Raw genomic sequence first — 27,987 nt, 5'->3', positions numbered from 1 at the left:
AGTTAACTGGGCATGTGCCTGTAGTCCCAACTTCTCCCAGCTACTCGGGAGGCTGAAGTGGCAAGATCGCTCGAGCCCAGGAGCTTGGGGTTGCAGTGAGCTATGATTACAGCACTGTACCCCAGCATGGGTAACACAGCAAGACTCTCCCAGAAAAACAAACAAAACCACAAAAAAACTAGAGGTCTTTCTTTGTCACCAGACTTTAAGCTCTTCGGGGGCAAGGATCGTGTCCATTTGCTTCATTGCTGTATATACAGTGTTTAGCACAGCCCTGCCAATATTAACTTTCCAATAAGTGTTTGTAGAATCAATAGATGAATTAACAGATGCAAGTAAAAACCATTATTTCCTTTTCTTTCTTTTTCTTTTTTCTTTTTTTGGACACAGGGTCTCACTCAGGCTGGATGTAGTGCAGTGGTGTGATCTCGGCTCACTGCAACCTCCGCCTCCTGGGTCCAAGCGATTCTCGTGCTTCAACCTCTCAATTAGCTGGGATTACAAGCATGTATCACCATGCCTGGCTCTTTTTTTTGTGTGTGTGTGTGTGTGTGTTTTTAGTAGAAACAGGGTTTCACCATGTTGGCCAGGCTGGTCTCGAATTCCTGACCTCAAATGATCCTTTTATTTTCTTTTTCTTTTTTTTTTTTTTTTTTTTGTGCACGATGGAGTCTTGCTCTGTTACCCAGGTTGGAGCGCAGTGGTGCAATCTCAGCTCACTGCAACCTCCACCTCCTGGGTCAAAGCGATTCTCCTGCCTCAGCTTCACGAATAGCTGGGACTACAGGTGCCTGTCATCATGCCCAGCTAATTTTTGTATATTTAGTAGAGACGAGGTTTTGCCATTTTGGCCAGGCTGGTCTCAAACTCCTGACCTCAGGTGATCTGCCCACCTCAAGCTCCCAAAGTGGTGGGATGACAGGCTTGTGCCACTACACCAGACCCTCTTTTCTTTTTTCTTTTTTTATTTTAAAGATGGGGTCTCCAGCAGGTACGATGTCTCATGTCTGTAATCCCAGCACTTTGGGAGGCCGAGGCAGGCGGATCACCTGAGGTCAGGAGTTCAAGACCAGCCTGGCAACATGGCGAAACCTCGTCTCTACTAAAACTACAAAAATTAGGCTGGGCGCGGTGGCTTACACCTGTAATCCCAGCACTTTGGGAGGCGGAGGCGGGTGGGTCACTTGAGGTCAGGAGTTCAAGACCAGCCTGACCAACATGGAGAAACCCTACTGAAAATAAAAAATTAGCCCGGTGTGGTGGCACATGCCTGTAATCCCAGCTACTTGGGAGGCTGAGGCAAGAGAATCAATTGAACCTGGGAGGCGGAGGTTGCAATGAGCAGAGAGCTCACCATTGCACTCCATCTAGCCTGGGTAACAAGAGCAAGACTCCATCTCAAAAAAAAGAAAAAAATTAGCCACACGTGGTGGAGGGCGCCTATAATCCCAGCTACTCAGGAGGCTGAGGCAGGAGAATCGCTTGAACCCAGGAGGCAGAGGTTGCAGTGAGCCGAGATTGCACCATTGCACTCCAGCCTGGATGACAGAGTGAGAACTCCGTCTCAAAAAAAAGAAACAAAACAAAACAAAACAAAGATGGAGTCTCACTCTGTTACCCAGGATGGACTGGAACTTCTGGGGTTAAGCAATCCTCCAGACTCAGCCTCCCAGAGTACTGGGATTACAGGCATACACCACCATGCCCAGACCATATTTCCTTTCCACTGGGTGGTGCCCACACACACAGAGATACACAAAGACAAACATGCCCTGTTAGTGCTCAGTAGTCATTTGAATAAATTTTCACAATGCACTCGACTTATCTCAGCATAAACTTTATTGGTTTGGCTTCTCTTGGCTATTCTGGAGTGGGGCTGAGGCAGGAGCTAAGTGAAGGGCAGAATCCAGTCCTGAGCTGGGTGTGGTCAGAGTCACCGAGACCTGGGGAGAGTGGGGAATGGAGAGGAAGGTTATGGACTTGGAGTCGGCCAAGCACGTTTATCCTGGGACCCAGCCATTGTTGAACCCCTCCTACCTTCAAATCACCTTTTTAAGTATTTTAATTTTTATCAATTTACCTTTTTTTTATTTTTTTTGAGACGGAGCCTCGCTGTCCCCCAGGCTGGAGTGCAGTGGCGCAATCTCGGCTCACTGCAAGCTCTGCCTCCTGGGTTCATGCCATTCTCCTGCCTCAGCCTCCCGAGTAGCTGGGACTACAGGCTCCCACCTCCATGCCCGGCTAATTTTTTGTATTTTTAGTAGAGACGGGGTTTCACCGGGTTAGCCAGGATGGTCTTGATCTCCCGACCTCGTGATCTGCCCACCTCGGCCTCCCAAAGTGCTGGGATTACAGGCATGAGCCACCGTGCCCAGCCTCATTTTACTTATTTTTTAAGAGACAGTCTCACTGTGGTGCCCAAGCTGGAGTGCGGTGACTATTTACGGATGTAATCATAGATTACTGCAGTCTTGAACTCCTGGCCTCAAGCAGTGCTCCCACCTTTGCCCCATCAAATCACCATTTTAATGATAAGTAATCCAAATAATTCACAAAAGTACAGAGACCGTTACCCACCTTCCTACAGAGATTTTCTCACACCCTCTTCATGGATCTGCTCACGCTCCTGTCCCTTCTTCCCCTCCTGAGGTTCCTGTTCCAGATTTGCTCCCTCAATCCCTCCCTAGCTGCTCAGTATCAGTGTCTGAAGTGTTCTGGTTTCCGTGCCCCGCTGTCTGCATCATGAGGATCCTGTCTCACCCTTTAGGAGGACAGGTCTCTTCATAATATTTAGTCCCTCGATTCTGAGACATAAGGAATGGACTGAAGAATTTTCTAGCTGATGAGGTGGATTCAAGAGACCATTGAAGCCACCAATGGCCACAGAGAAAGGAAACATGCCTCCAACTATGCAGTTTCCCATCACCAGGAAGGTACCATGGCCCAAGGGTACAGAGGGAAAGCTGAGAACAGGATGGGGCTCAGCTCGGTGGGTAGGATTGGGGACAGGCAGGGCACAGGATGGGCTCAGCTCGGTCGGTAGGGACAGGCAGGGCACAGGATGGGCTCAGCTCAGTGGGTAGGAACAGGCAGGGCACAGGATGGGCTCAGCTCAGTGGGTAGGGATAGGCAGGGGAGAGCAGCACCTCACCTGGAAGAGTGAGGAAGAACAAATAGTAATCAGAGCTGCTAACCTTGCAGAGCTCTCATTACTCCTCAAAGGTGGCCCTCAGGTCTCCATTTGAATTGTCTTTATTTTTCTTTTGTTTTTTTCTTTGTATTTTTCCACTTGCATTGTCTTAATTAAAGCTCACAACATCCCGTGAAATGATTCTATACCTCTGATTTTAATGAAAACACTGAGGTTCAGAAAGGCTACGTAATCAGCCAGCATGTGGAGGGGCAAAGATCTGAATCCATGTCTGATGCCCAAGCTCAATTTAGAACTGCTGTGCAACACCACATTCCCCTACCTGCGCCTGCAGAGGTTTGTCTGATCCACCAAGCAGGCCAACAGCTCTTGAATCAGCAAGTCCCGCAGCAAATCTTCATCGCTGGGGTTCTTGGGTGGGGAGCTGCAAGGTAAGAGCCTCTGGCTGACTGTTTTAGCCTGAGCCGCGCCCAAAGAGAGTAAACACAGGACTGGGGACACCACTGAGGGGCAGCCACGGATTGGGGGAGGGAGCCAACACAGCTGCCTCTCTGTTGGCTCAGCTCTGAGATCTGGAGCCTGCTTTCTGCCAGCCCCACCCAGCACTGCCTGCCTGGGGAATATGGACTCTTCCTACAGGGAGAGTCAAACAGAATTCTGGTGAGATATTCCGCCCATCCACCTCTGCAAGTGTTCCAGAATGCAGAGAGTACTTTGGGCACATTCACTTTTTGAAATGACCTGTGCCATTCAGAGAGGGGATAACTGATTTCAGGGGAGTGGGCCTGGGAAGATCCCCCACTCTTTCACAAACAGCCTTCCCGAAGTTTGGCAGGGGGAGGTGGTGAGGCCGGAACCTGAGGTCTCTTCTTTCCTGCCCTTCTCCTGACTCAGTGACTCTGCTGTGTATCAAGTCATCAATCTTAGAAACCCTGTCCCTGAAACCCCTCCTAGCACCCCTCCCCTGTTCCTCCAAGGCTTCTTCCTTAAGCTTGGGCTGACCTCCAGGAGTTTGCTCAATGAAGACCCCTCTTTGAACTCTTGAGAGGAAGAGGATGATTATCGCGGGTCCTTGCTCTGCTCTGGGGTCAGGGAGAGGGAACAACGAGGTGGGGGCGGGGCAGGAGGCTCGGCTGCCTCCCTTCCCTCTGCGCCCTGACTCACCTCTGTGGCTCCACTGCCTCCTCCTCCTTCCTATTAGCTTGACTGGCCAGCTCGAGTGCCCGAGCCTCCCTCTGGGTGATGTTGTGTTTCCAGCTGGGAAGATAAGATTAGAGAGTGGGCAAGCTGTGGAGACTCCAGGCTAGAGACACTTGAATCTTTTAGTACCTCAACCCCAAAAGCAGAGGGTACCTTTCTCCACTTAAGCCCACCCAATGGTGGTCTTCAGCTGCCTCCACCAGTGAACAGCTTTTCAGAATCTACCACGCTGACCAGAGACGGCATAGAGCAGGGAGAAGGATAAGGACAGTTCATCTTCTCTTCACTTTTGTGTGTGTGTGTGTGTGTGTGTGTGTGTGTGTGTGTGTGAGATAGGGTCTGGCTGTATTTCCCAGACTGGAGTGCAGGGGCACCATCTCGGCTCACTGCAACCTCTGCCTCCCAGGCTCAAGCCATCTTCCCGTCTCAGCCTCCTGAGTAGCTGAAACTACAGGCAGGCATTACCACACCACACCCAGCTAATTTTTGTACTTTTTGTTTGCCATGTTGCCCAGGCTGGTCTCGAATGAACTTGTGAGCTCAAACAATCCACCTACCTGGGCCTCCCAAAGTGCTGGGATTACAGGCGTGAGCCACGGTGCACAGCCAATCCTATTTTCTTTCCTTTTTTTTTTTTGAGACAGAGTCTCACTCTGTTGCCAGGCTTGGGGTACAGTGGTGCGATCTCAGCTCACTGCAACGTCCGCCTCCAGGGTTCAAGCAATTATCATGCCTCAGCCTCCCGAGTAGCTGGAATTACAGGCTGGGTGTGCCACCACACCCAGCTAATCTTTGTATTTTTAGTAGAGACAGCGTTTCACCATGTTGGCCAGGAGGGCCTCAATTTCCTGACCTCATGATCTGCCTGCCTCATCCTCCCAAAGTGCTGGGATTACAGGTGTAAGCTACTGGGCCCGGCCCTAGCCAGTCCTGTTTTCAAAGTCTGAAGTGGGTCTGAAGTGGCCATCGCCAAGCAAGCAGTCATTAGAAGGAGCTCATCTTTCCCTCCCTTCATCCTCAGACCCCTGGGGCTCCTCTCTGAGCTCCCATACATCTTCTGACTCCTCCCCTTAGAAGTAAAGGATTAGGGCCAGCACAGTGGCTCACAATTGTAATCTCAGCACTTTGGGAGGCCAATGTGAGTGGATCACTTAAGCCCAGGAGTTTGAGAACAGCCTGGGCAACATAGTAAGACTCTGTCTCTACAAATAATTTTAAAAATTAGCCAGGCATGGTGGTGTGAGGCTGTAGTCACAACTACTTGGGAGGCTGAGGTGGGAGGATTGCTTGAACCCAGGAGGTCAAGGCTACAGTGAGCCATGATGGTGCCACTGCACTCCAGTCTGGGTCACAGAGAGAGCTCCTGTCTCAAAAAAAGAAGAGAGGCTGGGCGCGGTGGCTCATGCCTGTAATCCTAGCACTTTGGGAGGCCAAGGCGGGCAGATCACAGGGTCAGGAGATAAAGACCATCCTGGCTAACACGGTGAAACCCTGTCTCTACTAAAAAAATACAAAAAAAATTAGCCATGCGTGGTGGGCGCCTGTAGTCCCAGCTACTCGGGAGGCTGAGGCAGGAGAATGGCATGAACCCGGGAGGCAGAGCTTGCAGTGAGCTGAGATTGTGCCACTGCACTCCAGCCTGGGCGACAGAGCGAGACTCCGTCTCAAAAAAAAAAAAAAAAAAAGGGAAAAGAAAAAAAGAAGTAAAGGATTAGGGAATAGCCCTGGTCCCTACCCCTAGCCTAGACTGGTGCCCAAGTCAGGGTCCTGGCCAGAGCTACCATGTCTAACTCGCCATCCTTGCCTAGTGAAAGGTGCCACCCAGGGTGGGTGCGGTGGCTCACGCCTGTAATCCCAGCACTTTGAGAGGCCAAGGCAGGTAGATCACCTGCGGTCAGGAGTTCGAGACCAGCCTGACCAACATGGAGAAACCCCATCTCTACTAAAAATACAAAATTAGGCCAGGTGCGGTGGCTCATGCCTATAATCCCAGCACTTTGGGAGGCTGAGGCAGGTGGATCATGAGGTCAGGAGTTCGAGAACCAGACTGGTCAACATGGTGAAACCCCGTCTCTACTAAAAAAAAAAAAAAAAAAAAAATTAGCCGGGCATGGTGGCACACACCTGTAGTCCCAGCTACTCAGGAGGCTGAGGCAGAAGAATCGCTTGAACCCAGGAGGCGGAGGTTGCAGTGAGCCAAAATCGAGCCACTGCACTCCAGCCTGGGCAACAGAGTTACACTTCATCTCAAAAGAGAAAAAAAATAAAAATTAGCTGGGCATGGTGATGCATGCCTGTAATCCTAGCTACTCGGGAGGCCGAGGCAGGAGAATTGCTTGAATCCAGGAGGTGGAGGTTGTGGTGAGCCAAGATCGTGGTATTGCACTCCAGCCTGGGCAACAAGAGCAAAACTCTGTCTCAAAAAAAAAAAAAAAAAAAGAAAAGAAAAGAAAAGAAAGAAGAAAAAGAAAGGTGCCACCTGGGGTTGTGCATCACGTGGCCTGTGTGGCCACAGCCGATGGCCTCCTCTGAAGGTAGGAAGGCAGAGCCCAGAGCCCAGCACAGGGAACAGGAGGAGTATAAGCAACGACTCACTCATTCTTCTTCCCCTTTTGGGCCAGCAGCCAGTTTACGAAGTCTTGTTGGTGAATCTTGTCCATGGCAATACTATAGTCACTGATGAAAGTCCCTTCGGCATACCTGGGGCCTCGAGGTTGAGGGCTGCTCACCTTAGCATGAGATCCGACAGGCAGGGAGGGGAGAAGGCTGGAAATAAGGGTGCAGAGAAGGGGCAGAGATGGGGGGAGAATCACAACGCTAGGATAAATGACTATCACTAACAGGAGGCAGACACTTGAAAACAAACGAGTCCGTTTTTATGGAGACTCCCTGCAGATCCACTCCCCCACCCCACTCCACCCCACCCCAGGCTTTATCCTCAGCTCCCACTTCCTGCAGCCTCAGTGTGTGTGGCTCTGGATTCTGGCCAAAAAGGGATCACGGGGCCAGGCGCGGTGGCTCATGCCTGTAATCCCTGCACTTTGGGAGGCCAAGACAGGCGGATCACCTGAGGTCGGGATAGAGACCAGCCTGACCAACATGGAGAAATCCCGTCTCTACTAAAAATACAAAATTTAGCCAGGTGTGGTGGCACATGCCTGTAATCCCAGCTATTCAGGAGGCTGAGGCAGGAGAATCACTTGAACCCGGGAGGTGGAGGTTGCAGTGAGCCGAAATCGTGCCATTGCACTCCAGCCTAGGGAACAAGAGTGAAACTTCATCTCAAAAAAAAAAAAAAAAAAAGGCTGGGCGCAGTGGCTCACACCTGTAATTCTAGCACTTTGGGAGGCCAAGGCAGGGGGATCATGAAGTAAGGAGATCAAGACCATCCTGGCTAACACAGTGAAACCCCATCTCTACTAAAAAGACAAAAAAATTAGCCGGGCGAGGTGGCGGGCGCCTGTAGTCCCAGCTACTTGGGAGGCTGAGGCAGGAGAACGGCATGAACCCGGGAGGCACAGCTTGCAGTGAGCTGAGATCACACCACTACACTCCAGCCTAGGTGACAAAGCGAGACTCCATCTCAAAAAAAAAAAAAAAAAAAAAAAGGGATCAGGGGTCCCCCTCATCTGAAAGGACTGAGTCACACAATTCCCTCCTTTATTCCTCCTGCCCTGGCCCTTCCTGATTCAGTTTCTTGGTTCACATTCCGCAATAATAGTCAACTCATACAAAAGCACTGACTGTGACTCTGGCAGTTTATAAGCCCTTGAATCCATAAAATATAATTTCATCCTCACAACATCCTATGAGGTAGGTTCTAGTTATATCCCCATTTTGTGAGTGGAGAAACCAAGGTGCAGAGATTACCTTATTATTATCTTATTATCTGCCACTCCGTATAGGTAACAGATCCAGGATTTACCCCAGGCCATCTGGGCTCAGATCTATGTTCTTAACATGTACGTGATACAGGCCAGGCGCAGTAGCTCACGCCTGTAATCCCAGCACTTTCGGAGGCCCAGGCAGATGGATCACAAGGTCAGGAGTTCAACACCAGCATGGCCAAGATGGTGAAACCCCATCTCTACTAAAAATACAAAATTAGGCCGGGCGCGGTGGCTCAAGCCTGTAATCCCAGCACTTTGGGAGGCCGAGACGGGCGGATCACGAGGTCAGGAGATCGAGACTGGCTAACACGGTGAAACCCCATCTCTACTAAAAATACAAGAAAATTAGCCGGGCGAGGTGGCTGGTGCCTGTAGTCCCAGCTACTCAGGAGGCTGAGGCAGGAGAATGGCGTGAACCCGGGAGGCGGAGCTTGCAGTGAGCCGAGATCGGGCTACTGCACTCCAGCCTGGGGCACAGAGCAAGACTCCGTCTCAAAAAAATAAATAAATAAATAAATAAATAAATAAAAATAAAAATACAAAATTAGCAGGGCGTGGTGGCAGGTGCCTGTAATCCCAGCTGCTTAAGAGGCTAAGGCAGAGAATAGATTGAACACAAGAGGCGGAGGTTGCAGTGAGCCGAGATCGAGCCACTGCACCCCAGCCTGGGTGACAGAGTGAGACTCTATCTCAAAAAAGAAAGAAAGAAAGAAACATCTACATGATACTGTTCTCTTCTTGTACGTGTTCTGATATCTGTGCCTCAAATTGACAAATTACATATGCCAAATTTACGTGGGCATATGGTTTGTCCTTGCACCTGAGAAAGCCCAACTCTACTCAAATAAGTTATTTATTGGTCCTGAAAACACAGTCTGAGCCCCCTGCTATATTCGCTGGTCATATTCTCTGCTTTTCCACACAGTACTCATGATGATTTGCAACATGCCTATATGGTTCTTGGTTTATTTCCTCCTTGGGTCTGTGTGCTTCATGAAGGCAGGAGGCATTTGTGGACCAATGTTCACATACATCCCTTGTGCCTGGTACAGAGGAGGCCCTCTCTAAAATTTGATTGAAAGCATGCATAATGGTCAGGCATTGTGGCTCACGCCTGTAATCCCAGCACTTTGGGAGGCCGAGGCGGGTGGATCACTTGAGGACAGGATTTCAAGACCAGCCTGGCCAACATGGCAAAACCCCATCTCTACTAAAAATACAAAAAAATTAGCTGGGTGTGGTGGTAGGTGCCTGTAATCCCAGGCTGAGGCAGGAGAATTGCTTGATCCTGAGAGGCAGAGGTTGCAGTGAGTCAAGACTGCACCACTGCACTCCAGCCTAGGCGACAGAGTGAGACTCTGACTCAAAAAAAAGCCCAGGCACGGGATTACATGCCTTCAATCCCAGCACTTTGGGAGGCTCAGGCGGAGAGATCATCTGAGGTCAGGAGTTTGAGATCAGCCTGGCCCACATAGTGAAACCCCATCTCTACTAAAAATACAAAAATTAGCCAGGCGTGTTGCCGGGCACCTGTAATCCCAGCTACTCGGGAAGCTGAGGCAGGGAAAATTGCTTGAACCCAGGAGGGAGAGGTTGCAGTGAGCCGAGATTGTGCCACCACACTCCGGCCTGGGTGACAGAGCGAGATTCCATCTCAAAAAAAAAAAAAAAAAAAAAAAATGCATTCATAAGCCTGGGTAACATGGCGAAACCTCATCTCTACAAAAAATTCAAAAAGTAGCTGAACATGTTGGTTCGCGCCTGTGGCCCTAGTTGCTCGGGAGGCTGAGGTGGGAGGATACTCGAGCCTGGCAGGCAGAGGCTGCAGTGAGCTGCGCTCACGCCACTGCACTCCAGTCTGGGCGACAGAGCAAGAGTCTGTCTCAAAAAAAATAAAAAAGAAAAAAAGAAAAGAAAGAAGCAAACATGCATAAATGAATAAAGCATTCGTTGGGAAGTGAGACTCATCTTCAGACAATTAACCACCAGGAAGTCCCTCCAGAGATCTAACCATAGTCTCTCCCACTGTAACAGTGGCACACAATAAATCCTCTCTGGCTCAGTGCTCACTTTGCACTCACATTGCCGGCAGGTATTTCCCTGGAGCTTCCTACCTCTTAGACTGGATGCCTTCCCTTTCTCACCTCCCACTTGAAACAAATCCAGAACCTGTCTTCTGAGCCCCTCCTCTTCCCCATCCCTTCCCTCTCACCGCTCCTACCTGGAGTGACCCTCTTTCTTCTCTCCTAGTCCCACTGCCAGGAACAGGGACAGCAGCAGCAGAGCGAAGGTCTTCATGGCCACCATCTTCCAAGGTTATTTCCTGAGCTAAGACAGAAAACAGGCCGGGCGCGGTGGCTCAAGCCTGTAATCCCAGCACTTTGGGAGGCCGAGACGGGCGGATCACGAGGTCAGGAGATCGAGACCATCCTGGCTAACACCGTGAAACCCCGTCTCTACTAAAAATACAAAAAACTAGCCGGGCGAGGTGGCGGGCGCTTGTAGTCCCAGCTACTCGGGAGGCTGAGGCAGGAGAATGGCGTAAACCTGGGAGGCGGAGCTTGCAGTGAGCTGAGATCCGGCCACTGCACTCCAACCTGGGCGACAGAGCGAGACTCCGTCTCAAAAAAAAAAAAAAAAAAAAAAAAAAAAAAAAAGACAGAAAACAGCCAGGACGTGCTGAGACAGCAACCAGTAGGGGCTCTGAAAGCTGGGGAGGGGCAAAGCCTTGAGGTTTGGACCTTTTCTTTTCCTCTTTTTTTTCTTTTGAGATGGAGTCTTGCTCTGTTGTCCAGGCGGGAGTGCAGTGACACAATCGTGGCTCACTGCAGCCTCAACCTCCTGGGCTCAGGCAAAACTCTCACTTCACCCTCCCGAGTACCTAGGACCACAGGCATGTACCACCATGGCCAGCTAATTTTTAAAATTTTGTATAGAGATCGAGTTTCCCTCCATTGCCCAGGCTGGTCTTGAACTCCTGTGCTCAAATGATCCTCCTCCCTCGGCTCCCAAAGTATTAGGATTACAGGCATGAGGCACCACACCTGGCTATCTTCTCACGTCTCATATAGAGGAAGAGAAAAGTAAGATGCCAGGGCTGCTGGGCATCTCAGGGTTGCCAAGATCCACCCATTCTCAGGTCATCTCATCCATCCCTGTCTCCACTTCTCTTACCAGACTTCCTTTCCAGCTCTTCCAGAAGAAGGACAGATAGGGGTCTCCTTTCCCTGCCTTCTGGACCTTCTGAGCCTGCTGAAGAAATCAGGCCCCAGCTCCTTTATATTAGGCATAGACCTGCTGATTAGCCTAAAAGCATCTTATCTCAAGAAATTAAGCCCACAGCTCCTGCCACATTAAGTCCATTTTACACATAATAGAGTTGCCCTTTCCACCTGAACTGTGCTAATTGGTGATTAACATTTGGCTATCTCCAGCTGTTGTCTGGGGCCTGCCTGTGGGTAGGGTACCCTAAGTACCCCCTTTTTTCTTCCTCCTCCTCTCTTCTGGGCAAAGGGCCCACTACTCTTCTTCTATGCCCTACTTCCTTTACAGTTGCCCTCAGTTAGAAAGGGTACTTGTAGGCCAGGCGCGATGAATCACGCCTGTAATCCCAGCACTTGGGAGGCTGAGACGGGTGGATCACCTGAGGTCAGGGGTTCGAGACCAGCCTGGCCAACATGCTGAAATCCCATCTCTACTAAAAATACAAAAATTGGCCGGGCGCGGTGGCTCAAGCCTGTAATCCCAGCACTTTGGGAGGCCGAGGCGGGCGGATCACAAGGTCAGGAGATCGAGACCACAGTGAAACCCCGTCTCTACTAAAAATACAAAAAAATTAGCCGGGCGCGGTGGTGGGCGCCTGTAGTCCCAGCTACTCAGGAGGCTGAGGCAGGAGAATGGCGGGAACCCGGGAGGCGGAGCTTGCAGTGAGCCGAGATCGCGCCACTGCACTCCAGCCTGGGCAACAGCGTGAGACTCCGTCTCAAAAAAAAAAAAAAAAAAAAAAAAAAAAAAAAAAAAAATACAAAAATTAGTCAGGCATGGTGGTGCACAGCTGTAATCACAGCTACTCCGGAGGCTGAGGCAAGAGAATCACTTGAACCTGGGAGGCAGAAGTTGCAGTGAGCCGAGATCAAGTTCACTGCACTCCAGCATGGGCAACAAAGCAAGATTCTGTCTCAAAAAAAAAAAAAAAGAAAAAAGAAAGGGGGCTGGGCGCAGTGGCTCACACCTGTAATCCCAGCACTTTGGGAGTCCGAGGTGGGTGGATCATGAGGTCAGGAGATCGAGACCATCCTGGCTAACACGGTGAAACCATGTCTCTACTAAAAATACAAAAAATTAGCCAGGCGTGGTGGTGGGCGCCTGTAGTCCCAGCTGCTCGGGAGACTGAGGCAGGAGAACGGCGTGAACCCGGGAGGCGCACGTTGCAGTGAGCCGAGATGGCACCACTGCACTCCAGCCAGGGCGACAGAGAGAGACTCCATCTCAAAAAAAAAAAAAAAAAAAAAAAAAAAATTAGCCGGGCATGGTGGCACATGCCTGTAGTCCCAGCTACTCAGGAGGCTGAGGCAGGAGAATCACTTGAACCCGGGAGGCAGGAGTTGCAGTGAGCCAAGATCATACCACTGCACTCCAGCCTGGGTGACAGAGCAAGACTCCGTCTCAAAAAAAAAAAAGAATAGAAAAGAAAAAAAGGGTACTTGTAGTGAGGACAGACTTGGGGTAGGGTGGCACTAACTGGCAGGGGGACACTCCCACAAGGCAATAGGCTACTTCTGGGTGGGAGAGAGTAGGTCCACAGTCATCTGAACCCCAACTCTGGACAATGGCCCATGGCTTTGGTGATGTGGCAATGCCCCCATCACATTATCTAGAGAGGTGTCCCAAGGGCTCAAGAACATTGAGGGAACATGAAGGATGGGGGTTCCCTAGTGACAGCTGCATAAAGTGAGAACGTACATTCAAGCTGTCTTCCTGCTCAGGGCAGGATACAGGGGGAGAAAGAGGCATGTTTGTACCTCGGGGGCTCAGAGGAGGGTGGGGTAGCTACAACTCTATCCATAGAGATTTTGGAGCCCCTCTCCTCATATGTCCTACTGTCCTGTACAAGAGAAGTATGTCATCCTGTCTCTTCTATCAGAGTGAGGACCCTGGAGTTATGCTGTGCCTCTCTCTATTATACAGGAACCCCTCCAAGGCAGGGGCTTTCTGTCCCTGATCTGCCTGGGGGCTCTCTGAGAAGAGGATGAGAGCTGGAGGCGATGCCCCCCAGCACACTGAGGCTTTCTGAGGCTAAGGGCTGTGTCTCCCCCTCAGACTGGAGACTCCTTGGGATACTCCCTTTGCCTTTCTCCAAGTATTTAGCACATGACTCTGTCCATAGGGGCTCTCAGTCTAGAAGGGGCAGGGCACAGATTGCATTTTTGGCAGAACTCCAAGACCTTCTTTCCAGGCTCCTCCTTTGCCGCCGCCATGGGTACTTGGGACCATAAACAGCCAAGCTCGTGCTCTGCCTATTAGCTCCAGGTCCTAATGAAGGCCACCTTCCTTTCCAGGTGAACACCCTAGCCTAGGAGCAGATTCAGCATGAAATTAAGTGTGTGTGTGGGATGAGAGGTACCTGGACTAGGAGCGTCACTTACCTCTGCCTCCTGGAAACCTCCTCCGCATACCCACCCATTCTTCACCATCTAGAAAAACTCCTCCCTTAGCAAGCTCTCCAGATTCCATCTCCCAGCTACCAATGGGCAGAGATTAGACATCGATTCAGATTTGACCTCCAAGGGAGATGTGGGGGCTGCTTGTGATCTTGTTTTCTGCTGAGCAACAAAGTTAATGAGCTCAGAAGGGCTTGTGTCCAAACCTACCTCCTGCCTGGAGGCAGCGGTATCCAAGAAAAGTGGACAGCATTCCCTGAGAACCCTGAGTCTGGGGCCAGATTGGAGTCAAGGAAGACTCTGATGGGCTCCAGCAGTCATGAGCCCCTGCCTTGTACTCTGTATTTGTTTTGGGGTGGGCTGCTCTGAAGGCCAATGTACTTTATTTTATTTATTTATTTAGAGACAGAGTCTCACTCTGTCTCCCAGGCTGAAGTGCAATGACACGATCTAGGCTCACTGCAACCTCCACCTCCCGGTTCAAGCAATTCTCCTGCCTCAGCCTCCCAATTAGCTGGGATTGCAGCCGAGAACCACCATGCCCGGCTACTTTTTGTATTTTTAGTAGAGATGGGGTTTCACCACGTTGGCCAGGCTGGTCTTGAGCTCCTCACTTCAAGTAATCTGCCCGCTTCGGCCTCCCAAAGTGCTGAGATTACAGGCATGAGCCATCGTGCCTGGACAAGCCAGTGTACTTTAAGTCCCCACCCCATCCCCTTCTCTGCAGCCCATCCCAATTTCTCTTTGATCTTTGGCCCTCATGCTCTGCAGTGGACAGACAAGAGAGAATATGGCCTGGACCCTGTAGGCAGGGAAGAGCAGGACAGGCAGGAACAGGGAATAAGGGGAGGGCCCCCAAGCCCAGAGCTCCTGCTCAAGTCTGCAAGTTCCACACTCCCCAGAAGCAACAGAACATGTGGGGAAGGCCAGGGGAGATCAGAGATGAAGCCAAACTCCTAGGGGGTTCCACAGCTCCCCCAAAAGGCATATTGGGAGGCAGGAAATTGAAAAGATGACCCCAGGAAGTTTCTGAGGATTGGAAGGGCCTGCTGGACTTGATCAAAATCGTTCAATAAATCTAACTGGCAGTTCAGCCAGCCTGTCCACACCATAAGGAGAAGCACCCTGGTGTGCAGAGTTCTGTGCAGGTTTGTGGTTGGGGGTGGGGAGGCTAATTCCAGAGCCTCCCTTTTCCAATTTCACTGTGGAGAATTGCTAGCATGTGAGGGGTCAGAGAGGACACAGGGGATGGGGATCAGGAGTACACCCCAACTAGTCCAACACCCACACAGGTAGAAAGAGTGTGTGGGGGCCGGGCACAGTGGTTCACGCCTGTAATCCCAGCACTTTGGTAGGCCAAGGAGGACAGATCACGAGGTCAGGAGTTCGAGACCAGCCTGGCCAATATGGTAAAACCCCGTCTCTACTAATAATATGAAAATTAGCCGGGTGTGGTGGCGCATGCTGATAGTCCCAACTACTTGGGAGGCTGAGGCAGAAGAATCACTTGAACCCAGGAGGCAGAGGTTTCAATGAGCCGAGATCGCTCCACTGCACTCCAACCTGGGCGACAGAGCGAGACTCCATTCCCCGCCAACAAAAAGAAAGAGTGTATTGGGTTGGGTTGGGGGGTTTCTGAGGAGTTACAGGAGTTAGGTAATCAACGGAGTGAGATTCAGAGAAGGGGTGATGGGCAGCACCATTGCAAGAGAACCCCAGGTCCCATTTCCCAGCCCTTCCCGGGTTCTGATTGGGCCCTCAGGAATGAGAACTGTAACAGCAGAAGAGTATCTGGGGGTTGCTTGCTCTTCCAGTCCCCGCTGGTGACTCACCGCCACCCCCACCACCATCTCCATTCCCCTCGCCGGCACAGACATTCCGGCCCAGCTCTGTAGCCAGGTCAGGGTGACTCAGAGGGCTGGTTGCTGCCTCCCCGCCATGGACCCTGCTTTTGAAGTTCACTTAGTCTTCAAACTCACTAGCTGACTGAGAAAGCCAACTTCCCTGACTCCTCTCATACCACTCAACAGATTTCTTCTCAGGCAGAGGAGGAAACAAGAGTTGACTTGATACCCAACAACATCGTCAAGTCCTCTGGTCTATCCTGACGCCTAGAGGAACTATCTCCAGCTTTTCCTCACAGTCACATCACACACACAGTCATGCTCCCAAACATTTTTGCGGACAGCATTTCCCTTAGGTCATGATAGATACTTTCCAGAGGGGTCTTTAAGAAGAATACATGGCCAGGCACAGTGCTTCCTACCTGTAATCCCAGCAGTTTGGGAGGACTGGGTGAACGGATCACCTGAGGTCATGAATTTGAGACCAGCCCAGCCAACATGGTGAAATCCCGTCCCCACTAAAAATACAAAAATTAGCTAGGTGTGGTGTGGTGGCAGGCGCCTGTAATCCCAGCTGCTTGGGAGGCTGAGACAGGAGAATTACTTGAACCCAGGGGGCAGAGGAGGCTGCAGTGAACTGAGATTGTGCCACTGCCCTCCAGCCGGGATGACAGAGTGGAAGTCTGTCTCAAAAAAAAAAAAAAAGAAAGAAAAGAAAAGAAAAAGGAAGAATATACTATCTAAAGCCATTTCTGGCCATCTGCTACAAGCAGTTTGAAGCAGTTTGGAAGTCCTCTCTCAGTTCTAACCCCAATCCCTCTTGCTGTTTTCAAAGGCTTTTGTTTGTTGGGAAAAGAGCTCAAGCCCTTCATAGTTGCTGCCTAATCCATGGGAGGAGGGCTGCAGTGAAGAGTTGGAATGGGAGAAGATGCTACAAGGTCCTCACTTCCAAGGAGTCCTCCTGGAGGGAAAAAATTGGTTGTGCATTTATGATAAAAGGCTAAAGGGGGCCAGGCATGGTGGCGGTGGCTTACACCTGTAATCTCAGCACTTTGGGAGGCTGAGGTGGCCAGATCATGAGGTCAGGAGTTTGAGACCAGCCTGGCCAACATAGTGAAACCTTGTCTCTAGTAAAAATTCAAAAAATTAGTTGGGCATGGTGGTGCGTGCCTGTAGTCCCAGCTACTTGGGAGGCTGAGGCAGGAGAATCACTTGAACCCGGGAGGTGGAGGTTGTGATGAGCTGAGATCATGCCACCTCACTCCAGCCTGGGCAACAGAACGAGACAAGAAAGAAAAGAGAGAGAGAGAGAGAGAGAGAAAGAGAGAGAGACAGAGCCGGGCCTCCCTGAAAGAGCAGAATTCCTGAGCTCCTCTGTTTTTCTGGTAGGGGCACATCCCAGAGAAAGGGAGACAGTGGTGAGAATGGAGGATTTTCTCTTCCTTTTCCTTGTGTGGCAGCATGAAGGATGGAGCAGTTTCCAGAGTCCCTAGTGTATACTCCCTGACCCTTGCGCTCCCTCCTGCCCCTGGTATCCGAGTCCTGCAATGGGTGAGTGGGTGGGTGGGGCTTCTGCAACTTCGAAAAACATATACCTCCTTAATTAGATTAAGGAGCAGCTTGTGGGGCAGAGAGAGAGGATTAGACTGGAGTTCAAGCCCCAGCTCCACCTGTCCCCACTACCAAGGCTATGTTTGGCTTTGGGCAAAGCGCTTAACCACTCTGAGGCTTAACTCACTTGCCCATTTCTAAACTGGACATAAGACAACAAAACCTTCTCATCCTACCTTACTGTTAACTTGAAGGCATCCTGCTAGTGTTGGCTGGTGGTATTCTCTGCAATGATCTCCCTTGCATCACTCTATGCTGAAAATCATCATTATTTTTAAAATTATTGATTTTTATTTTTAAGATAGGGTCTCACTCTGTCGCCCAGACTGGAATGCAGTGGTACAATCACAGCTCACTGGCCGGGCACGGTGGCTCACTCCTGTAATTCTAGCACTTTGGGAGGCCGAGGTGGGAGGAACACTTGAGGTCAGGAGTTCGAGACCAGGCTGGCCGACATGGAGAAACCCCATTTCTACTAAAATTACAAAAATTAACCAGGTGTAGTGGCACACACCTGTAATCCCAGCTACTCAGGAGGCTGAGACAGGAGAATCGCTTGAACCTCGGAGGTGGAGGTTGCAGTGAGCCTAGATAGCGCCATTGCCCTCCAGCCTGGGGGACAAGAGCAAAACTCCATCTCAAAAAATAAAATAAAAAATAAAAAATCACAGCTCACTCTAGCCTGACCTCCTCCAACTCCTGAGTAGTTGGGATTATAGGCGCACACCACCATGCCTGGCTAGTTTTATTTTATTTTGTTATTATTATTTTTTTGAGACAGAGTCTCCCTCTGTCACCAGGCTGGAGTGCAGTGGCACAATCTCAGCCCACTGCAACCTCCGCCTCCTGGGTTCAAGAGATTCTCCTGCCTCAGCCTCCTGAGCAGCTGGACTACAGGTGCGTGCCACCATGCCCAGGCAATTTTTGTATTTTTAGTAGAGACAGGGTTTCAGCATGTTTTTCAGGATGGTCTCAATCTCTTGACCTCGTGATCCACCCGCCTCAGCCTCCCAAAGTGCTGAAATTACAGGCGTGAGCCACCACGCCCAGCCATTTTATTTAAGTACAGGTCTTGCTATGTTGCCCCAGGCTGGTTGAACTCCTGGGCTCAAGTAATCCCCATGCCTTGGCTTTCCAAAGTGCTGAGATTAGAGGTGTGAGCCACGGTGCTTGGGCTATGGAGAAAATTAAATACAATGCATTAAGAAAGCCAGGCTGGCCGGGCGCAGTGGCTCAAGCCTGTAATCCCAGCACTTTGGGAGGCCAAGACGGGTGGATCACGAGGTCAGGAGATCGAGACCATCCTGGCTAACATGGTGAAACCCCGTCTCTACTAAAAAATACAAAAAACTAGCCAGGCGAGGTGGCGGGTGCCTGTAGTCCCAGCTACTCGGGAGGCTGAGGCAGGAGAATGGCGTGAACCCGGGAGGCGGAGCTTGCAGTGAGCTGAGATCCAGCCACTGCACTCCAGCCTGGGAGACAGAACAAGACTCCGTCTCAAAAAAAAAAAAAAAAAAAAAAAAGCCAGGTTGGGCCTGGCGCAATGGCTCACATGTGTAATCCCAACACTTTGGGAGGCCAACGTGGGCAGATCACGTGGTCAGGAGATCGAGACCATCCTGGCCAACATGGTGAAACCCCGTCTCAACTAAAAATACAAAAAAATTAGCTGGGTGTGGTGGTGTGCGCCTGTAGTCCCAGCTACTCGGGAGCTGGGAGGCAGGATAATCGCTTGAACCTGGGAGGCGGAGGTTGCAGTGAGCTGAGATTGCGCCTTTGTACTCCAGCCTGGGTGACAGAGACTCTGTCTCAAAAAAAAAGAAAGAAAGAAAGAAAGAAAGCCAGGCTGAGGCCAGGTGCACTGGCTCATGCCTGTAATCCCAGCAATTTGGGAGGCCAAGGCAGGCAGATCACCTGAGGTCAGGAGTTTGAGACCCGCCTGGCCAACATGGTGAAACCCCATCTCTACTAAAAATACAGAAATTAGCTGAAATGTGGTGGCGGGTGCCTGTAATCCCAGCTACTTGGGAGGCTGAGGCTGGAGAATTGCTTAACTTGGGAGGCGGAGGTTGTAGTGAGATGAGACCATACCATTGCTCTCCAGCCTGGGCAATAAGAGCAAAACTCTGTCTCAAACAAAACAAAACAAAACAAAACAAGAAAAGAAAATAAAAAGAGAAAAAGGAAAGAAAAGAAAGCCAGCTGACATCCCAGCACCCGGGGCGTGGAACGTTATGAAAGTCCATATTAGAAGCAAGGGCTTTGGAGATAGACCCACTTACGCACTTATGCTTACTAGTAGGATAATTTATAGCAACTTGCTCCAGGGGGCACTTCAGTTTGCCTTTCTGTAAAATAGGAAATGTAATAGTTTCTACCTGGAAGGACTGATTTGAGACACATGTATACTTAGAAGATGCATTATGTTACATTGTATCTTGATACATTAGTTATCTTCTGCTGCCTAACAAATTACCCCAAATCTTGGCAGCTTAAAACAAACATTTATCTCACACAGTTTCTGAGATTCAGGAATCTGAGAACAGCTTAGTTGGGTGGTTCTGACTCAAGGTCTCTCATGAGGTTGGAGTCAAACTGTTGGCTAAGCTGCAGTCTTAGAAAACTTGTCTGGGGCTATAGGATCACCTTCCAAGCTCATTCCCATGACAGTTGGCTGAAGGCTTCAGTTCCTCACTATGTGGACCTCTCCATAGGGCTTGTCACTTCTTTCCCCAGAGTGAGGGCATACACCTAAGATGAAAACCACAATTAGATGTTTTCTTTTGTTTGTTTGTTTTTGCAACAGGGTTTCACTCTGTCACCCAGGCTGGAGTGCAGTGGCACCATCTCAGTTCACTTGCAACCTCCGCCTCCGAGGCTCAAGTGATCCTCCCACCTCAGCCTCCCGAGTAGCTGGGACTGCAGGTGCCTGCCACCATGCCCACCTAGTTTTTTGTGTTTTTGGTAGAGACGGGGGTGTTGCTATGTTACCCAGGCTGGTCTTGAACTCCTGAGCTCAGAAGATCCGCATGCCTCAGCCTCTCAAAGTGCTGGGATTATAGGCATGAGCCACTGCGCCCAGCCCGCAGTTCGATTTTAAAACTTTACTCTGGAAGTGACATAACATCACTTCAGCTATATGCTGTTGGTCATACAGACCAATCCTGGTGCAATGTGAGAGGCATTACACACAATGTGAATACCAAGAGGTGAAGACCACTGGGGGCCAGTTTGGAGGCTGGCTACCATATGCATAATCAGCCCTAAAATATGTTGGGCAACATTGTTTATTTATTTATTTATTTATTTATTTATTTATTTTTGAAACGGAGTATTGCTCTTGTTGCCCAGGCTGGAGTGCAATGGCGCTATCTCGGCTCACCACAACCTCCGCCTCCTGGGTTCAAGCAATTCTCCTGCCTCAGCCTCCCGAGTAGCTGGGGTTATAGGCATGCACCACCATGCCTGGCCAATTTTGTATTTTTAATAGAGACAGGGTTTCTCCATGTTGGTTAGGTTGGTCTTGAACTCCTGACCTCAGGTGATCTGCCCGCCTCGGCCTCCTAAAGTGCTGGAATTATAAGTGTTAGCTACTGTGCCCAGCCCAACATTGTTATTATTATAGAAGATGCTCAGTTCATTGAGCATTTCTTTTCATCATCATCAACTTTAGCTGTTTTATTAGTTTGTTTTGTTTTGTTTTGTTTTAGAGACAGGGTCTTAATCTGTCCCCCAGGCTGGAGTGAAGTGGCATAATCATAGCTCACCTCCTGGGCTCAAGTGATGATGCCCCTGCCCCAACCTTCCAAGGAGCTGAGACTACAAGTGTATACCACCATGCTCTGCTAATTAAAAACATTGTGTGTGTGTGTGTGTGTGTGTGTGTGTGTGTGTGTGTGAGAGAGAGACATGCCTATGGTCCCAGCTACTTGCAAGGCTGAGGTAGGAGGATTGCTTGAACCCAGGAGGTTGACTTTGCAGTGCATGCCACTGTGCTCCAGCATAGGCGACAGAGTGAAACTCTGTCTCAAAACAAAGAAAAAAACAAAAATTGGCAGGGTGCAGTGGCTCACGCCTGTAATCCCAGCACTTTGGGAGGCTGAGGTGGGTGGATCACGAGGTCAGGAGTTCAAGACCAGCCTGGCCAAGATGGTGAAACCCCGTCTCCACTAAAAATACAAAAAAAAAAAAAAAAAAAAAAAAAAAAAAAAATTAGCTGGGCGCGGTGGTGGGCGCCTATAATCCCAGCTACTGAGGAGCCTGAGGGAGAAGAATCACTTGAACCCCACAGGTAGAGGTTGCAGTGAGCCGAGATCATGCCACTGAACTCTAGCCTGGGTGACAGAGCAAGACTCCATCTCAAAAAAAAAAAAAAAAAAAGAAGAAGAAGAGACAGAGTATCGCTCTGTTGCCCAAACTGGAGAGCAGTGGCGCCATCTTGGCTCACTACAACCTCCGCCTCCTGGGCTGAAGTGATTCTCCTGCCTCACCCTCCTGAGTAGCTGGGATTACAGGCATCCACCACAATGCCCGGCTAGTTTTTGTACTTTTAGTAGAGAAGGGTTTCCCCATGTTGGCCAGGCTGGTCTGGAACTCCTGATCTCCAGTTATCCACCCGCCTTGGCCTCTCAAAGTGCTGGGATTACAGACGTGAGTGACTGCGACTGGCTCCCTCCCTCCCTCCCTCCCTCCCTCCCTTCCTTCCTTCTTCTTTCTTTCTTTCTATTTCCTTATTTCTGCAATGAGAAATGTCTTTCATGATACTGTAATTTTTTTTTTTTTTTTTTTTTTTGAGACGGAGTCTCACGCTGTTGCCCAGGCTGGAGTGCAGTGGCGCGATCTCGGCTCACTGCAAGCTCCGCCTCCCGGGTTCCCGCCATTCTCCTGCCTCAGCCTCCTGAGTAGCTGGGACTACAGGCGCCCGCCACCGCGCCCGGCTAATTTTTTGTATTTTTAGTAGAGACGGGGTTTCACTGTGGTCTCGATCTCCTGACCTTGTGATCCGCCCGCCTCGGCCTCCCAAAGTGCTGGGATTACAGGCTTGAGCCACCGCGCCCGGCCTTTTTTTTTTTTTTTTTTTTTTTTTGAGACGGAGTCTCGCTCTGTAGCCCAGGCTGGAGTGCAGTGGCCGGATCTCAGCTCACTGCAAGCTCCGCCTCCCGGGTTCACGCCATTCTCCTGCCTCAGCCTCCCGAGTAGCTGGGACTACAGGCGCCCGCCACCTCGCCCGGCTAGTTTTTTGTATTTTTTAGTAGAGATGGGGTTTCACCGTGCTAGCCAGGATGGTCTCGATCTCCTGACCTCGTGATCCGCCCGTCTCGGCCTCCCAAAGTGCTGGGATTACAGGCGTGAGCCACCGCGCCCGGCCGATACTGTAATTTTTAAGAGTGCATATCCATTATTTTGTAGAATGTTTCTCAATTGGGTCTTTCTGATATTTCCTTCCAATTAGATTCAAGTTAGGCATTTGGGTCAGAATACCAGAAAAATAAAAGTGTATTTTTTTTTTTTTTTTTTTGAGACGGAGTCTCGCTCTGTCACCCAGGCTGGAGTGCAGTGGCCGGATCTCAGCTCACTGCAAGCTCCGCCTCCCGGGTTCACGCCATTCTCCTGCCTCAGCCTCCCGAGTAGCTGGGACTACAGGTGCCTGCCACCTCGCCCGGCTAAGTTTTTGTATTTTTTTTTTTTTTTTTTTTTTGAGACAGAGTCTTGCTCTGTCGCCCAGGCTGGAGTGCAGTGACGCGATCTTGGCTCACTGCAAGCTCCGCCCCCCCGGGTTCACGCCATTCTCCTGCCTCAGCCTCCCGAGTAGCTTGGACTACAGGCGCCCGCCACCTCGCCCGGCTAATTTTCTTGTATTTTTAGTAGAGACGGGGTTTCACTGTGTTACCCAGGATGGTCTCGATCTCCTGACCTCGTGATCCGCCCGTCTCGGCCTCCCAAAGTGCTGGGATTACAGGCTTGAGCCACCGCGCCCGGCCAAAAGTGTATTTTTTTCAGAATATCGTACCTGGAGGAATAAGATGTCTATCTGCCCCTGAGCAATGATAATCTTACTCACCCAGTCAAGGCTTTGCTTGATTTCCCCACTGTATAGTTCCTATTTTTCACCTTATAAAGAATAATCAATTTACAAGGAGACATTTACCTGTCCCTCATTAGACCTTCTCACGAGATTTAGCAGCCATTGATGACTGTTCCTTGAATCCATTTTTACTACGATGCTTGAAAATGGTCATTTTTGGGCCAGGTGTGGTATCTCACGCCTGTAATCCCGGCACTTTAGAAAGCCGAGGCAGGCGGATCACCTGAGGTCAGGAGTTCAAGACCAGCCTGACCAACATGGAGAAACCCCGTCTCTACTAAAAACACAAAATTAGCCAGGCTTGGTGGCACATGCCTGTAATCTCAGCTACTTGGGGGTTGAGGCAGGAGAATCGCTTGAACCTGGGAAGCGAAGGTTGCGGTGAGCTGAGATGATGTCATTGCACTCCAGCCTGGACAACAAGAGCGAAACTCCATCTCAAAAAAAAAAAAAAAGAAAGAAAGAAAATGGTCATTTTCCAACTCACCATTCCCTCCATGGTATTTGGATATTTATTTATTTATTTATTGAGACAGGGTCTCTCCCTCTCTCACCCAGGCTGGAGTGCAGTGCCGTGATCGTAGCTCACTGCAGCCTCAAACTCCCAGGCTCAAGCGATCCTCCCACCTCAGCCTCCCAAGTAGCTGGGTCCACAGGTACTCACCGTCACTCCTGGTTAACTTTTTTATTTTTTGTAGAGACTGAGTCTCCCTATGTTGCCCAGGCTGCTTTCCAATTCCTGACTTCAAATAGTTATCCTGCCTCTGCCTCCCAAAATATTTAATTAATTTATTTATTTACATTATATTTTATGTAACATCATTATATTGCTTAAATCCATATATGCATTATATTGCATATATTTTCAATATATTTGCATATAATATGCAATATAATGATGTTATACAAAATACAATATTATATTAATTATATTGCATATAAAATATGTATTTTACATAGTAATATATTAATTAATTAATATTATTTAAAAACAATTTTTTTTAGACTCAGTTTTGCCCTGCCACCCAGGGTGGGGAACAGTGGCATGGTCTCAGCTCACTGTATCCTCCTCCTCCTGGGTTCAAGCAATTCTCATTCCTCAGCCTCCTGAGTAGCTTGGACTACAGGCTCCTGACACCATGCCTGGCTAATTTTTGTATTTTTTGTAGAGATGGGGTTTCACCATGTTGGCCAGGCTGGTCTCGAACTCCTGACCTCAGGTGATCTGCTTGCCTTGGCCTCCCAAAGTGCTGGGATTAGAGGCATGAGCCACCGCAGCCGGCCTAATAACAATTTTTTGAATAATTAGCTGGACATGGTGTTGGGTACCTGTGGTCTCAGCTAGTTGGGAGACTGAGGTGGGAGGATTGCTTGAGCCCAGAAGGTTGAGGCTGTAGTGAGCTGCTTAGTGCCACTCCACTCCAGCCTGAGCGATGAAGCCAGACCCTGTCCCAAAATAAACAAAAAAGGTTTTTAAAAAGATGGTGAACATAGGCTGGGCACGGTGGCTCACACCTGTAATCCTAGCACTTTGGGAGGCCTAGGTGGGCGGATCACGAGGTCAGGAGATCGAGACCACAGTGAAACCCCGTCTCTACTAAAAATACAAAAAATTAGCCAGGCGTGGTGGCAGGCGCCTGTAGTCCCACCTACTCAGGAGGCTGAGGCAGGAGAATGGCGGGAACCCGGGAGGCGGAGCTTGCAGTGAGCCGAGATGGCGCCACTGCACTCCAGCTTGGGTGACAGAGACTTTGTCTCAAAAAAAAAAAAAAAAAAAAATGGTGAACATATCTACCACCTCCAGAAGTATCCTTAAGCCCTGTTACATTTGCTGTGTTCTAATATTCTCTCCCCTCCTTACCACTGATCTGCTGTCTGTCACTGTAGATTTGTTTGCATTTTCTTTTTTTTTTTTTGAGGAGTCTCCCTTTGTTGCCTAGGCTAGAGTGCAGTGACACCATCTCAGCTCATTGAAACCTCCACCTCCTGGGTTCAAGTGAGTCTCCTGCCTCAGCCTCCTGAGTAGCTGGGATTATAGGCGATTGCCACCACACCAAGCTAATTTTTGTATTTTTAGTAGAGAGGGGTTTTTGTCATGTTGGCCAGACTGGTCTCGAACTCCTGACCTCGGGTGATCTGCCCACCTTGGCTTCCTCCTTTTATTTTTGTTGAATAAATACTTAGGAATGAGGTATGTTTAACTTTTTAAGACTGCCAAAATGTTTTTTGAAGTCATTGTAACATTTTCTATTCCCACCTCTTGTATGACAGTTCTAGTTCCCCCAAAGTTTTGCCAACACTGAGTAGGATCAGTCTTTGTAATTTTAAGCCATTCTAATAGTTATGTAGTGATATCTCCTTGTTATTTTAATTTGTGTTTTCCTAATGACTAATGATGTTGCATATCTTTTCATGGGTTTATTTGCCACCTGTATACCTTTTTTGGTGAAGCATCTGTTTAAATCTTGTGCTCATTTTGGTTAGAGGGAGGTTGTTTGTTTCCTTGTTATTCAGTTTTTTGTTTGTTCTCTGAGACAGAGTCTGGCTCTGTCGCCCAGGCTGGAGAGCTGTGGTGCAATCTTGGCTCACTGCAACCTCCACCTCCTATGCTCAAACTATCCTCCCACCTCAGCCTCCCAAGTAGGTGAGACTACAGGTGCACTCCACTGGCTAATTTTTTGTATTTTTGGTAGAGATGGGGTTTTATCATGTTGCACAGGCTGGTCTTGAACTTCTGGGTTAAAGCAATTCTACTGCCTTGGCCTCTCAAAGTGTTGTGATGGGATTATTGGCATGAGCCACCACGCCTGGCCAACAATATCTTTTAAAGAGCAGAAGTTTTAAATTTTGATGAAGTTCAATTTATCAATTTGGCTTTTTTTCCCTTCCTTCTTCCTTCCTTCCTTCCTTCCTTCCTTCCTTCCTTCCTTCCTTCCTTCCTTCTTTCCCTCCTTTCTTCCTTTTCTTTCTCTTTCTTTCTTTCTTTCTTTCTTTCTTTCTTTCTTTCTTTCTTTCTTTCTTTCTTTCTTTCTTTCTTTCTTTCTTTCTATAGACAGGGTCTCACTGTGTCTCATCTTCCCATTCTCTTAACAGTATCTTTTTTTTTTTTTTTTTTTTTTGAGACGGAGTCTCGCTCTGTCGCCCAGGCTGGAGTGCAGTGGCATGATCTCGGCTCGCTGCAAGCTCCGCTTCTCGGGTCACGCCATTCTCCTGCCTCAGCCTCCTGAGTAGCTGGGACTACAGGCACCCGCCACCGTGCCCGGCTAATTTTTTGTATTTTTAATAGAGACGGGGTTTCACTGTGGTCTCAATCTCCTGACCTTGTGATCCGCCCGCCTCGGCCTCCCAAAGTGCTGGGATTACAGGCGTGAGCCACCGCGCCCGGCAACAGTATCTTTTTAATTTTTTTTTTTTTTTTTTTGTATTTTTTATAGAGATGGGGTCCGCTATGCTGCCCAGGCTGGTGTGGAGCTCCTCACCTCAAGCAATCCTCTCCACCTGCCTCAGCCTCCCAAAGTGCTTGGTATACACGCATGAGCCACCACACCTGGCTCAGTTCAGTTTTTTAGGGATTGTGCTTTTGGCATCATATCTATCTGGAATGTCTTTGCTAACTTAAAATCATCTTTTTTTTTTTTTTTTTTTTTTTTTTTTAAGACTGAGTCTCACTCTGTCGCCCAAGCCGGAGTGCGGTGGCAAAATCTCAGCTCACTGCAGCCTCTGCCTCTCAGGTTCAAGCAATTCTCCTGCCTCAGCTCCCAAGTAGCTGGGGATACAGGTGTGTGCCACCATACCTGGCTAATTTTTGTATTAGTAGAGATGGGGTTTTGCCATGTCAGCCAGGCTGGTCTCAAACTACTGACATCAGATGATTCACCCATCTTGGCCTCCCAAAGTGCTGGGATTATAGGCATGAGCCACCGCACCCAGCCCAAGATCACCAATTTTTCTCCTAGAAGATTTATAGTTTTTGGTCTCACATTTATGTATGTGACTTAAATAATTGCATTTAAGCATATGATTGAGTTAATTTTATTTTTTTTGAGACAGAGTTTCATTTGTTGCCCAGGCTGGAGTGCAATGGCACGATCTTGGCTCACTGCAACCTCCGCCTCTGGGTTCAAGTGATTCTCCTGCCTCAGCCTCCCAAGTAGCTGGGATTACAGGCATGAGCCACCATGCCCGGCTAATTTTGTATTTTTAGTAAAGACAAAGTTTCTGCATGTTTGTCAGGCTGGTCTCAAACTCCCAGCCTCAGGTGATCCGATCTCAGGTGATCTGCCTGCCTTGGCCTCCCAAAGTGCTGGGATTACAGGCATGAACCACCACACCCGGTGATTGCGTTAATTTTTATACACAAGGTGAGGTATGAACAGAAGATTTTTTTTTTTTTTTTGCATATGGATGTTTAATTGTTTTAGCACTATTTGTTGAACAGATGCTTTGTCCATTGAGTTGTCTTTATGGCTTTGTATAAAATAAGTTGTGATACATGTGTGTTGTATTGGATTTTTTTTTTTTTTTTTTTGAGACGGAGTTTCACTCT

At 49.2% G+C, this 27,987-nt stretch overlaps 2 protein-coding genes across 9 annotated transcripts in view; both read right to left on the bottom strand.

Annotated features, from left to right (window-relative positions):
* SNF8 (SNF8 subunit of ESCRT-II) overlaps nt 1-27,987 on the bottom strand; it is a 576,904-nt gene that overhangs the window by 29,413 nt on the left and 519,504 nt on the right. The gene's annotated exons all lie outside the window — the stretch shown is intronic.
* GIP (gastric inhibitory polypeptide) lies at nt 1,776-11,495 on the bottom strand. Its single transcript, XM_050765715.1, has 6 exons — nt 11,416-11,495; nt 10,463-10,569; nt 6,947-7,117; nt 4,316-4,408; nt 3,474-3,575; nt 1,776-1,943 (listed from the first exon to the last, which is right to left on the bottom strand). The coding sequence occupies exons 2-6, from the start codon at nt 10,546-10,548 to the stop codon at nt 1,934-1,936; spliced, it is 462 nt and encodes a 153-aa protein (XP_050621672.1). The 5' UTR covers nt 10,549-10,569; nt 11,416-11,495; the 3' UTR covers nt 1,776-1,933.

Source organism: Macaca thibetana, chromosome 16, assembly GCF_024542745.1.
Source record: "Macaca thibetana thibetana isolate TM-01 chromosome 16, ASM2454274v1, whole genome shotgun sequence".
NCBI classification, from domain to species: domain Eukaryota; kingdom Metazoa; phylum Chordata; class Mammalia; order Primates; family Cercopithecidae; genus Macaca; species Macaca thibetana.
The sequence above is the reverse complement of the archived record's forward strand: the minus strand, read 5'-3'. Positions and strand labels throughout refer to the sequence as shown.

Coding starts and splice junctions, on each gene's coding strand:
- GIP (XM_050765715.1), bottom strand. CDS start 10,548: ATGGTGGCCATGAAGACCTTCGCTCTGCTGCTGCTGTCCCTGTTCCTG. Junction 4,409..6,946: donor CAAAAGGGGAAGAAGAATGA/GTGAGTCGTTGC, acceptor TTATCTTCCCAG/CTGGAAACACAACATCACCC. Junction 3,576..4,315: donor GAGGCAGTGGAGCCACAGAG/GTGAGTCAGGGC, acceptor CTTACCTTGCAG/CTCCCCACCCAAGAACCCCA.